The 14,234-nt window shown below is 32.7% G+C and overlaps 1 protein-coding gene across 2 annotated transcripts in view; it reads right to left on the reverse strand.

Moving 5' to 3' along the window:
• Positions 1-314: 314 nt before the first annotated feature.
• Positions 315-14,234, reverse strand: part of LOC149786000 (toll-interacting protein A-like) — a 66,333-nt gene continuing 52,413 nt past the window's right edge. The window contains exons 6-7 of one of the 2 annotated variants that reach the window (XM_089976284.1): positions 11,244-11,325; positions 315-5,309 (exon numbers count right to left, since the gene is read on the reverse strand). In XM_089976284.1, coding sequence (XP_089832410.1) covers positions 5,095-5,309; positions 11,244-11,325 — 297 coding nt within the window. In that variant the 3' untranslated portion in view covers positions 315-5,094. Of the gene's footprint in view, positions 5,313-11,243; positions 11,326-14,234 lie in introns of both variants that reach the window. The other variant, XM_089976283.1, reaches the window with a different exon arrangement.

Below are 14,234 nucleotides of genomic sequence, written 5' to 3' on the forward strand. Positions count from 1 at the left end.
TGATATTCCATGGTGTTGTATAGTGATATTCCATGGTGTTGTTCATTTCTTGTTATCTTTATCTCTGTATTTCACAATACTGTTCTTGTTAGTAATATTGTATACATTTCATTTTGTATTCTTCAGTAAGAGAGAAGTTTTTCTAACAGCACCTTACATCCAATGTCACCCATAGTTCATATCAGTACAACTTACAAGTAATGTCAGCATTAATGTCATAATATAATGACCATGTCATTTTGAGTTGCATAATAAACACAGATTTACAAAAATGGACATCCTTAATGGGATAATAAACAAAAGACAATGCTGAATTCATTTTGCATATTTTATGAAAGCACAAATTTGAATTTACAACCAAGTTATATATTGGTACAAATAGGAAAATGCCATCAGCCAGCAGTTAATAATCAGAAATAAGTAATTACAAATGTATGTCAATTCCTAAAAATATATTTAAAAAATAACCTGCCAAAAGAAATGTACACATTATTAACAGAAATCTTGAGACAACATGTTTTCTTGGTACATCTAAATATTACAGACTTCCTACATAAATACCAAAACAACTATCCCTTACAATATTTCTGTTCAAGAAGTGAGGGTTGTTTTCAAGCATTAAATATTAAAGGCCAGGTCAAACTCTAGAAACAATTCTTTTTCCCAGAACCTACAATGGTAATCAAACTTCTTTTCAACATGGAACATATTCTTTTTTACTTTTCAATTTTTTAGACAATTTATGACAGGCAAGAACAGCCAACATAAAGCAAGTTTTTTCTTTCTGTTAGTCTTTATTTGATCTGGAAACACAATTTCATAAATTTTCAAAATGAAGCTTTCTTTACTATTCCATTATCTGATAAAAAATTTAAAGTCTAAAAATCAATGTCTTGAGCTGCAGTGGCTCAATAGTTAGCTTGCCAGACTGATGACCAGAAAGGTACTGGGTTTAATCCTTGCCTGGTCAAGCTCGGTCAGCAATCAGTTTATTCCTGGGCAAGGCACTTTACCATTTTTGCCTCAGTATGATATAGACCTCTGCATGTATTAATACGCCATTAAACTCAAAACACCAAATTGGATCAATTTTACATATGAAAACATTAAACACCTCTGACATACAAATAATGCAAGGTGTTTATTAGTAACATGAATATTTACATTTTTGTGTCACATATTGTGCCATCAAATCTGGGTCTATACAGTCTGCAAGGATGAATCAGAAGAGCAAACAACATGGACCCTGACCTTCTGGTGTATTATGCAACAGCAGATCAGGGTCTATGTTGTTTGCAGTTGGACCTGACTTTTACACAAACTAATGATAAGCACACACAAACAAAAATGTTATGTGTTTCTATCTAGTTCTGTCTTTCTCTCTGAAGCAGGTAAATTCTTATTAATAAATAAAAGCTTTTCTTAAACATACAATTACATGTACATCTCACAGAATACTATTAACAAAACGTAACAGCAGTTTGGTATTAAGTAAATAAACTGAGATTGACAAAAACAGCTTCTAATACAGGTTCTAAGAAAAGAAATGTAATACAGTATGTGTGTTTTAATAATAACAAATGTGTCAAACTTCTTGTGTCTTCAGTACACACAAATAATATGGATTTTGTATGGTTTTATTTAACAAATGTTTTTCTATCGACCACAACCAGCCAAATCAAATATTCTTGGTCTGACTTATCTGTAATATCTTCTTTCATCAGAAAAAGAGCCACTTTTGAAGTACAGTATCATGCAAAATATGTACAAAAGAGCCACTTTTGAAGTATAGTATCATGCAAAATATGTACTAAAGAGCCACTTCTGAAGTACAGTATTTATCATGATGCAAAATACGTACAAAAGAGCCACTTTTGAAGTACAGTATTTATCATGATGCAAAATATGTACAAAAGAGCCACATATATGAAATACAGTATTTATCTGCATGTAGTATCCACCCAGATCTGAGATCACACAATATCTCCACCAATCAAGGTCTTTGTCAAGGTTAAAATGATGAACATGATCTGCCAGCACATGTTCCCATTTGTTTTTTTTTTATAGTCAAGACAGGATATCAATACTTGTGTAAATATAAGGAACTGTTTCCAATGGTGACAACAGGAGTTGTTTCCACTTCACAAGTGAAACAGTTCACTATATCTAACAACATTAAGTTGCATGGATTTTTTTCTTTTCTGGGCCAATGTGGTTAACACTATAAATAGACATTTTTTACTATGTTGATAGAAAGAGGTTCTGAAACTTTATAATAATGTTCGTTTGTGACGTTTTATAGAATTATCTCCTCTGTATAAAGCTTTGAGTTGCGTCTGTCATCTAATTAATGACTGATTTCATCAAAATGCATCTTTAATTAAAATATTTTAATAATTGTGAATTTACCTATTATAATTTTGATTATTGATCTGGTTTATTTCTGCATTCAAACATGAACTGTGCAACCCTGTCAAGCTTGCAGTCTAATTTGGGAACACTGCACCATAATTTTAGTTTTCACTCATTTTGATTTACAAACCAAACTTGTCCATTCCTGATTTTTCTCTGTTGTTTTCAAACAGGATTATGAACATGGTTAGAATTATAATCACTAATCAAACACATTTATATTTAATGCCTTACAATTTTTTAATGTTTGTCACAGAGTGTAACAGGTATTGGTGACAATGAATATTGAAAAGAAATATTCTCTTCAAGTCAGCCAAGGATAATTTGCATAACTCATTTGAAAATAAATAAGCTATTAAATGAGACTTGGAGTTGCATTTTCTGATTGTACTTCATCATTGTTTAAATAAATATACAGAGTTGTAATATTTTAAGATCTGTTTATCCTGATGGAGAGAAAGAGTGAGAGAAAAAAGAATTATAACTGAATATAGAAAATACACCAATTGCAAGCACTTATATACTCCCTAAATAGGCAACGAAAGCAGTTCAAGGGCTGCTATCAACACAGTGGTGATACCATTTTTATTTGCCACTCTGCTGATATAAATTATCTCACACTGATACATTTTTATTTGCCACTGTGCTGATATAAATTATCTCACATTGATACATTTTTATTTGCCACTGTGCTGATATAAATTATCTCACACTGATACATTTTGAATATCTTATTATGATATAGATAATAAAAGAAAATATGGTATCCCATAATTCAAAGTCTCAGGTGAAAATCTGGCCTTGGTCAAATCTAAAGTTTCTAGCTCTAGAACTGAAGCACTTAACCTTATGATGTCCACCACAGGACTGCAAATGGCACATTGTACACCCTTCAATGTCTAATAGTGCTCCATGTAGAAACTAGTAGGACATGGTTGACGGGAGATTACTGAACATGGGAACTCACTGACCTTGAATCTGATCAAGGTATGCAATCATGAACTTAACATACTGAGCACAACCAATTATTTTATTATTAGACTTACCATGACCTTTTGACCCCCAAATCTTATGGCTTCTTCATTACCCCCAAGGTCATGTCATCCAAAACGTTATGTAATGGCAATTGTTTTGCCTTAAGTGCTGGATCACAGGTTTTTGCCCCAATGTCTTGTCCTGCATTCCCCAAATCTTGACCCATGTGCACCCACTCAACACAATTTTTTGTCATGAAAAATCAGAAACTATGTCTATTTTATTTAGTGCAAATTCATTCACATCTTTGTCTGGCACTAGCTATCTCTAAAAGTCACTATAGTCAGTACCATTTTTGTTTGGTGCTAGCTATCTAGAAAGTTGCTAAAGTCAGTACCATTTTTGTTTGGTGCTAGCTATCTAGAAAGTTGCTAAAGTCAGTACCATTTTTGTTTGGTGCTAGCTATCTAGAAAGTTGCTTAACTTATTCGTAAGATGGCAATAAATATCTATTTTAAATCAAGACTTTCAAAAACTGTTGTAGTCTACTCAGTTGCAATGTAAACTTTTTAGAAAGTGTAACATATATTTAAGATTGAAAGCATATCAACAATGCTGAAAATTAAATATACTTGGAGGATGAATTAATTATAAAAGGGACTTAATCAAGGCATAATTTGTGATTAAATCAATATTTTCTAGGCATAATTTGTCATTCAATCGTTATATTCTTAACTTGAAAAGATAAATAATTAAGAAAAATGGGATTATTTTAAATGCTGGTAGAAAAGGAGTAAACACTAAAGTTAAAGGAAAGCAACATCCAGAATGTGGAATCCCATAGTGCAGCTCATTTCAAATGAACCACACATTTGAACATGTTTGTGTGTGTTTTCACAAGTTTCTTGAGCACTTAAAACATTTATTACAATAACGTAAGTGTCCAAGGAATACATGATACTACAGTGCAGTCTACAAGTTAAGGCAGGAAAACTGTCCAAACAATAAGACCGTCTCATTGCTTTGGTAGTACTGCAAGTACATTAAGTACTATTCGTCCTTGTCCCTTTAAAATGCTGTGTGTTTCCCCAATTTTGTAGGACTGGCAACATGGGATTCAAGATGTAACAATGGTAATATTACATGGTGGAGAACTTGAGTTTTTCAGAAGTAAAATAGGAAACAGATGGATATACAGGTATGCAACATCATAACATGGCTGTATACAAATTAAAGAAACCTTGTTAAGTTTTGCTTTCAATATTGTTCATAACAAACTTGTATCTCACATCCAATAAAACACATAAATGGCTTGTGGACTATAGTCATTAAAATCGTCAAAAATTAAAGCCAGCTTCCTTTGGATGAATGAAATAAAATAAAGATGTCAATTGTTTTTGGCAGGAAACAAAGTAAACTGTGTTGATATCTCTCTTTATCTCATAATACACCCCCCCCCAAAATTTACTATTTTGCCAAGAAGAGATCCAAATCCTTCTCAGATGAACTTAAATTTTAAAAAAAATCATATGTAGCTAGTCATTAGTCGCAACTAAATTATGAATTGAGTAGCACTTAAGCTATACAGAGAAAGCCACCATTCCACAGATGTAACTTGAAGTCACCAGAAAATTAATTTCTTTCTGTGAGTTATTAAGATATATTTCAACAGCTGAAATAAAAAGCAAAAAAGACAAGACTCTTGGTTCATTCTGCACTCATTGATAACAATGAGTTAATTGTTGCATCCTTGTTTCCAGAATTGGCGGCAAATACAGATAGAATAATCTCGTCATCCAGGTTAGGAAACATGTCCTTGACCTGCTTGAAGTCTGCCTCTGTGTACCCTGGCCGTTGCTGACGTGGTGGTTGCATCGGCTGCTGCTGCTGCTGCTGCTGCATTGGGTATGCAGGCTGAAGAACTGCTTTATAAAATATAAACAGGAAATTATGTGAGAAGGGAGGGTTCTTTGCAAGAGTATTAAATGAAGTGATGAAGGTATTAAACTAAAACTTTACTGAACTTATGTAAATATATTTGAGCTATAACTTGGAAATTTAGAAGATCAATGACACAATTTTCAGGATTTATTATTCTGCAATCCACATACTGTTAGAATGGCAATCCACATACTGTTAGACTGGCAATCAACATCCACAAACATCCAAATTCGGACCATCAGGTATTTGTGAACTTTAGCATAGGTACATTAATAGGAGGTGTTATTATTGTAGTTCAGTATATGAATACTGATATACCCGATTATTAAATGCATCAAAGATTGATTGATTTTCAATAATGTATTTACGTTTTAGTATTATCCTTCCATGCTTGACTGGTTTTCTCTAAAACTATTTACCTTTAAAAACTAGCATCTCTTTCGGAATATAATATCTACAGAATTTAATCCAACAAAAGTATTTTTTCCCATTCTATTGCTTATAAAATGTAATCAGTCCTTGTCAACAAGCTATATATAAAACTGAAATGACAGACATAGTTTGATGGTAAAATCTGATCATACCAGGTCCCCAAATAAGCTTTGGGAAATGATAATAAAGGGCTAGCTTTTTGTTGCCATTTTTCCTAAGTCTTAATTTTAATAGGGCCTGGGCTGAATTTATACATTTGTAAAGACCTGGTATGTGCTGATACACTGCCACAAAATAGTTAATGGTGCAAGATAATAATGTTACAGGAGGCCTTCAGAGCCCTAGGGCATAGGGTTTGGGTTAACCCAAGATAATAATGTTACAGTAGGCATTCAGAGCCCTAGGGCATTAGTTCAGCTGTATATTTTGTATGTCCCAGATCTCTGTTGTTTTTTGCTTTGTGCATACTGAGTGCTAACCAAGTGAGAAAACATAATCACCAATAATTTCAATTATTAGCTATGGAACTCCATGACAAATATGCAAGAAAAATGTCTAGCATATGGTAATTATGCATATGAACATCCACAACTATATCAAGGGAGTCTACTCCGTGTGAACCTTAGTGTTATACTTTATCTTAAGTTATACTAAACCATCAGCTGCTAGTTTAAGCCAGTGTCGCTGCTGAGCCAAGTGACCCTCTGGTACTTACCACCAAGTGATGGTGATGATCCAAATATTAAACCCACACTCACAGAGAAAATATTAGCTATATATTGTTTACAGAATTAAAACAATTATTCTGGTCAGGTAGACAAATGAACTTGATTTTGGATAAGTTCAGTAAAAAATACCATTTTATATAACCCACAGCATATAGAATAAAAAAAATAATGAAAATTAATTATACCTAACAAAAGTCTGATGCTAAACAAAAATAAGCAAAGTCTGAGCTAATCAAAACAAAGCTAAGTTTGAGGTTAATGAAAACAAAGCTAAATTTGAGGTTAATCAAAATAAACCTAAGTTTGAGGTTAATCAAAACAAAGTAAAGTCTGAGATTCATCTAAACATAAGTGAGTTTGAGATTAATCAAACCAGTAAAGTTTGAGATTAATCAAAACAGTAAAGTTTGAGGTTAATCAAACCAGTAAAGTTTGAGGTTAATCAAAACAGTAAAGCTTAAGGTTAATCAAAACAGCAACGCTTGAGGTTAATCAAAACAAAGCAAAGCTTGAGGTTAATCAAAACAAAGCAAAGCTTGAGGTTAATCAAAACAAAGCAAAGCTCAAGGTTAATCAAAACAAAGCAAAGCTTGAGGTTAATCAAAACAAAGTAAAGTTCGAGGAACAAAGCAATGTCTGAGGTTAATCAAAATAAAGTAAAGTTCAAGGAACAAAGCAATGTCTGAGGTTAATCAAAATAAAGTAAAGTTCAAGGAACAAAGCAATGTCTGAGGTTAATCAAAATAAAGTAAAGTTCAATGAAATAAAGCAACGTCTGAGGTTAATCAAAATAAAGTAAAGTTCAAGGAACAAAGCAATGTCTGAGGTTAATCAAAATAAAGTAAAGTTCAATGAAATAAAGCAATGTCTGAGGTTAATCAAAATAAAATAAAGTTCAAGGAACAAAGCAATGTCTGAGGTTAATCAAAATAAAGTAAAGTTCAATGAAATAAAGCAACGTCTGAGGTTAATCAAAATAAAGTAAAGTTCAAGGAACAAAGCAATGTCTGAGGTTAATCAAAATAAAGTAAAGTTCAAGGAACAAAGCAGTGTCTGAGGTTAATCAAAATAAAGTAAAGTTCAATGAAATAAAGCAACGTCTGAGGTTAATCAAAATAAAGTAAAGTTCAAGGAACAAAGCAATGTCTGAGGTTAATCAAAATAAAGTAAAGTTCAATGAAATAAAGCAATGTCTGAGGTTAATCAAAATAAAGTAAAGTTCAAGGAACAAAGCAATGTCTGAGGTTAATCAAAATAAAGTAAAGTTCAATGAAATAAAGCAACGTCTGAGGTTAATCAAAACAAAGTAAAGTTCAAGGAACAAAGCAATGTCTGAGGTTAATCAAAATAAAGTAAAGTTCGATGAAATAAAGCAATGTCTGAGGTTAATCAAAACAAAGTTCGAGGAACAAAGCAATGTCTGAGGTTAATCAAAATAAAGTAAAGTTCAAGGAACAAAGCAATGTCTGAGGTTAATCAAAATAAAGTAAAGTTCAAGGAACAAAGCAATGTCTGAGGTTAATCAAAATAAAGTAAAGTTCAATGAAATAAAGCAACGTCTGAGGTTAATCAAAACAAAGTAAAGTTCAAGGAACAAAGCAATGTCTGAGGTTAATCAAAATAAAGTAAAGTTCGATGAAATAAAGCAATGTCTGAGGTTAATCAAAACAAAGTAAAGTTCAAGGAACAAAGCAATGTCTGAGGTTAATCAAAATAAAGTAAAGTTCGATGAAATAAAGCAATGTCTGAGGTTAATCAAAACAAAGTTCGAGGAACAAAGCAATGTCTGAGGTTAATCAAAATAAAGTAAAGTTCAAGGAACAAAGCAATGTCTGAGGTTAATCAAAATAAAGTAAAGTTCAAGGAACAAAGCAATGTCTGAGGTTAATCAAAATAAAGTAAAGTTCAATGAAATAAAGCAACGTCTGAGGTTAATCAAAACAAAGTAAAGTTCAAGGAACAAAGCAATGTCTGAGGTTAATCAAAATAAAGTAAAGTTCGATGAAATAAAGCAATGTCTGAGGTTAATCAAAATAAAGTAAAGTTCGATGAAATAAAGCAACGTCTGAGGTTAATCAAAACAAAGTTCGAGGAACAAAGCAATGTCTGAGGTTAATCAAAACAAAGATAAATTTGAGATTAATCAAAACAGTAAAGTCTGAAATTAATCAACAGTAAAGTTTGAAATTAATCAAAACAGTAAAGTTTGAGATTAATCAAAACAGTAAAGTATGAGGTTAATCAAAATAGTAAAGTTTGAGATTAATCAAAACAGTAAAGTTTGAGATTAATCAAAACAGTAAAGTTTGAGGTTAATCAAAACAGTTAAGTTTGAGATTAATCAAAACAGTAAAGTTTGAGATTAATCAAAACAGTAAAGTTTGAGGTTAATCAAAACAAAGCAAAGTTTGCGGTTAATTTGAACAAAGCCAAGTTAGAGATTAATCAAAAAAAAGCAAAGTTGACAGAAATGCAATCAACATAGGCCCTGTACAGAATGTTATAAAAGAAAAATCAAAGTATTCACACAATGTATAAAGTGAGCCTTACAAAAGTATTTTTTAAAGTCACCAATATTGGTTTTTACACCAGTTATGAAAATGTATCCATGTACTGATACAAGGTTTAATGGATCCCATTTTAATTTTTTATGACTCTCAACTGTGACGTTTCCTCCAAACAATTAGGAAGTTGTTTAACTTTTAATAATCCAAGATCATCTGCTGGTCAAGCATTGGATTTATAATCTAAAAGTCACAGGTTTGATACCCTCCTAAGCCAACCCAAGTTGGCTGTGTCAATTTCTCCTTGGGAAAGGCATTTGACTCTCATTTCCTCAGCATGACATATGCTAAAAATGTCTTTAAAAATTATTTAATTTTTTATGTGATTTATGTAAACAGCTTCACATTTCATACATATCAAACCATAAATCACATTTTTAGAATTTCAATCCATGTTATGTTCAACTTTAGATTTAGATATCTTAGCATTTTTAATTTAACTGAAGTTCATTTTATTATATTAGAACATGTTCTATATCAACTTGTGCTACACTTGCTTACTCTTGCCTTCCTTTCTATTAAGTTAAATACAGACCTAGTAAGCATTTGCTTTAAACTTTTTGGTTGATTAACACACTTCATTATAACACAACATTTGGATATAACACAATGGTGGGATAGCTACAGATTTTTATACTAATTTCACCAATTCCCTGAAGAAATACAATGTTTCAGTGCCAAAATAAACACGAGTTTGATTTAATAATTTCTTGCATCAATGCTTGTTTCTTCAGAAATATTTTACAAACTTCTGTTTGTGAATGTTCATCAACTGTGTCAATAGTCAGATCTGTTTGTAAATGTTCATTTCAACCATGTCAATAGTTAGATTTGTATTTGTAAATATTCATTTCAACTGTGTCAGTAGTCAGATTTGTGTTTGTAAATGTTCATTTCAACCATGTCAATAGTCAGATTTGTGTTTGTAAATGTTCATTTCAACCATGTCAGTAGTCAGATTTTTGTTTGTAAATGTTCATTTCAACCATGTCAATAGTCAGATTTGTGAGGAATCTAGTATTACATTATAGTGGTTTTAAATTAATACAGACACCATTTAATGACCTTGACACACACACGTGCATATACAATAAAATGAAAGTGTTCTTCATCTTTCTTTACACTATTTTGGGATTATATTTTTGTACTGAATTGAGACATTGCATGATCAATGACAAGGTGCATCTTTTCAATGCAATAATTATTGATTTACCATCATGGATACGATGAGATCAGACAGTGAGCGTATCAATGTTTTAATTATTAGACTGGACAGTGACCGTATCAATATTTTAAATGAGACTGGAAAGTGACTGTAATGATGTTTTAAATATGAGATTGAACAGTGACTGTATAAATACTTTAAATCAGACTGGACAGTGACTGTATCACTGTTTAAAATATGACACTGGACAGGGACTGTATCCATATTTTATATATTTATGCTATACATGTAAAAAAGAATGGTTCTCTTTTTAAAAAAAAATAAAAAATATGTAATCACTCATCAATATGCATTCATTTAAGATGGTAGCTGTCTCTTCGAAGCATGTAGTTGTATGCCCACATCTATACATCACCCCATTTCTAGAGCTCTGGAGACATGCACACAATTTTCTTGAGTTAATTAACTTGTTGCCCTACAGCATGATGTGCTCCATAGCACAATGGCATTTCATGAACTGTCATGTTACTGCATGACACGATCCAAAGCACAATAGCATTTCATGAACTCTGTCATGTTAAGGTTAGGGTTTCATGAACTCTGCCATATTACAGCATGATATGCTCCATAGCACAATGGTATTTCATGAACTCTGCCATGTTACAGCATGATATGCTCCATAGCACAATGGCATTTCATGAACTCTGCCATGTTACAGCATGATATGCTACATAGCACAATGGCATTTCATGAACTGTCATGTTACAGCATGATATGCTCCACTGCACAATGGCATTTCATGAACTGTCATGTTACAGCATGACATTCTCCATAGCACAATGGCATTTCATGAACTCTGCCATGTTACAGCATGATATGCTACATAGCACAATGGCATTTCATGAACTCTGTCATGTTACAGCATGATATGCTCCATAGGACAATGGCATTTCATGAACTCTGTCATGTTACAGCATGTTTTCACAGTATTGGAGAGACAATTCAAAGCAAAACAGCACAACATACCTGTTGGTGGATACTGATAGACCAGAGGTGCACCGTAACCAGGGGCCTGAATAATACTTGTTGCTGGTAATTCATCTGCTGGCTAAAACAAAAGAGAATGTTGAAAATACATGTACTGTCTGACATGCTACTAGCTCTTGCCAATAACCAATTACTATATTACAGGTAACTCTAGCAATTACTACATCATAAATAACCCTAACAATTACTACATTGTAAATAACCCTAACAATTACTATGGTATAAACAAACCTAACAATTACCAAATCATAAATAACTCTAACCCTAACAATTACTACATTATAAATAATGCTAACAATAACTATATTATAAATAACCCTAACAATAACTATATTATAAAAAACCCTATTACTACATTATAAATAACCCTAACAATAACTATATTGCAAATATCCCTATTACTACATTATAAATAACCCTAACAATAACTATATTATAAATAACCCTATTACTACGTTACAAATTACCCTGACAATTACTACATTATAAATTACCTAACAATTAATACAATATAAATAACTCTAACAATTATTGCATTATAAATAACCCTAACAGTAACTATATGATGAATAACCCTATAACTACATTATAAATTACCCTAAAAATAACTATATCATAAATAACCCTATTAATACATTAAAAATTACCCTGACAATTACTACATTATAAATTACCCTAACAATTACTAAATTATAAATAACCCAATTACAACATTATAAATAACCCTAACAATTACTACATTAAAAATAACCCAAATAACAACTATATTCTAAATAACCCTATTACTACATTATAAATTACCCTAACAAAAAATATATTATAAATAACCCTGTTGCTACGTTATAAATTACCTATGACAATAACTATAGTATTAATAACCTTATTACTACATTATAAATTATCCTAAAAATTACCACATTATAAATAACCCTAACAATTACTGCCTTATAAATAATCCTAACAATAACTAAACTATAAATAACCCTATTACTACATTATAAATTACCTTAACAATAACTATATTATAAATAACCATATTACTACATTATAAATAATAATATGATAAATTACCCTAACAATTACCATATGATAAATAACACTAACAATTACCATATGATAAATTACCCTAACATTTGCTATTTTATAAAAATCAAAGAATTCAATAGACAAAATATCAGACTGGTTATTCCAACAAACACCATATCCAGTAAAAATGGTGGACTAATCCACAGTCAGACTTCAAAAATGTATGCTAAATGCTTGAGTATCATGTGCATGTTCCACTGCAAACAGTGTCAACACAGATCTGCCATTACACAGTTCAACAGAAGACCAGGATTTATAACAGTGTCAACACAGATCTGCCATTACACAGTTCACCAGAAGACCAGGGTTTATAACAGTGTCAACACAGATCTGCCATTACACAGTTCACCAGAAGACCAGGGTTTATAACAGTGTCAACACAGATTTCCCAATACACAATTCATTACATGAGCAGGGTTTATAACAGTGTGAACACAGATCTGCCATTGCACAGTTCACCAGAAGTCCAGGGTTCATAACAGTGCCAACACAGATATAACGTTACACAGTTCACCAGAAGACCAGGGTTTATAACAGTGTCAACACAGATCTGCCATTACACAGTTCACCAGAAGTCCAGGGTTTATAACAGTGTCAACACAGATTTGCCATCACACAGTTCACTACATGAGCAGGGTTAATAAGTGTCAACACAGATCTGCCATTACACAGTTCACCAGAAGTCCAGGGTTTATAACAGTGCCAACACAGATCTACCATTACACAGTTCACCAGAAGACCAGGGTTTATAACAGTGTCAACATAGATTTGCCATCACAAAGTTCACCAGAAGACTAGGGTTTATAACAGTGTCAACACAGATTTGCTATTACACAGTTCACCAGAAGTCCAGGGTTTATAACAGTATCAACACAGAGCTGCCATTACACAGTTCATCAGAAGACCAGGGTCCACAACAGTGCCAACACAGATTTGCCATTACACAGTTTACCAGAAGACCAGGGTTTATAACAGTGTCAACACAGATTTGCCATCACACAGTTCACCAGAAGACCAGGGTTTATAACAGTGTCAACACAGATCTACCATTACACAGTTCACCAGAAGACCAGGGTTTATAACAGTGCCAACACAGATTTGCCATTACACAGTTCACCAGAAGACCAGGGTTTATAACAGTGCCAACACAGATTTGCCATCACAAAGTTCATCAGAAGACCAGGGTTTATAACAGTGTCAACACAGATTTGCCATTACACAGTTCACCAGAAGACCAGGGTTTATAACAGTGTCAACACAGATTTACCATTACACAGTTCACCAGAAGACCAGGGTTTATAACAGTGCCAACACAGATTTGCCATTACACAGTTCACCAGAAGACCAGGGTTTATAACAGTGTCAACACAGATCTACCATCACAAAGTTCATCAGAAGACCAGGGTTTATAACAGTGTCAACACAGATTTGCCATTACACAGTTCACCAGAAGACCAGGGTTTATAACAGTGTCAACAGAGATTTGCCATTACACAGTTCACCAGAAGACCAGGGTTTATAACAGTGCCAACACAGATCTACCATTATACAGTTCACCAGAAGACCAGGGTTTATAACAGTGTCAACACAGATTGCCATCACAAAATTCACCAGAAGACTATGGTTTATAACAGTGTCAACACAGATTTGCTATTACACAGTTCACCAGAAGTCCAGGGTTTATAACAGTATCAACACAGAGCTGCCATTACACAGTTCACCAGAAGACCAGGGTTCATAACAGTGCCAACACAGATATAACGTTACACAGTTCTCCAGAAGACCAGGGTTTATAACAGTGCAAACACAGATTTGCCATTACACAGTTCACCAGAAGACCAGGGTTTATAACAGTGTCAACACAGATTTGCCATCACAAAGTTC

Source organism: Sinohyriopsis cumingii, chromosome 12 (genome assembly GCF_028554795.1).
Source record: "Sinohyriopsis cumingii isolate HCF-2022 chromosome 12, ASM2855479v2, whole genome shotgun sequence".
Lineage (NCBI taxonomy): Eukaryota > Metazoa > Mollusca > Bivalvia > Unionida > Unionidae > Sinohyriopsis > Sinohyriopsis cumingii.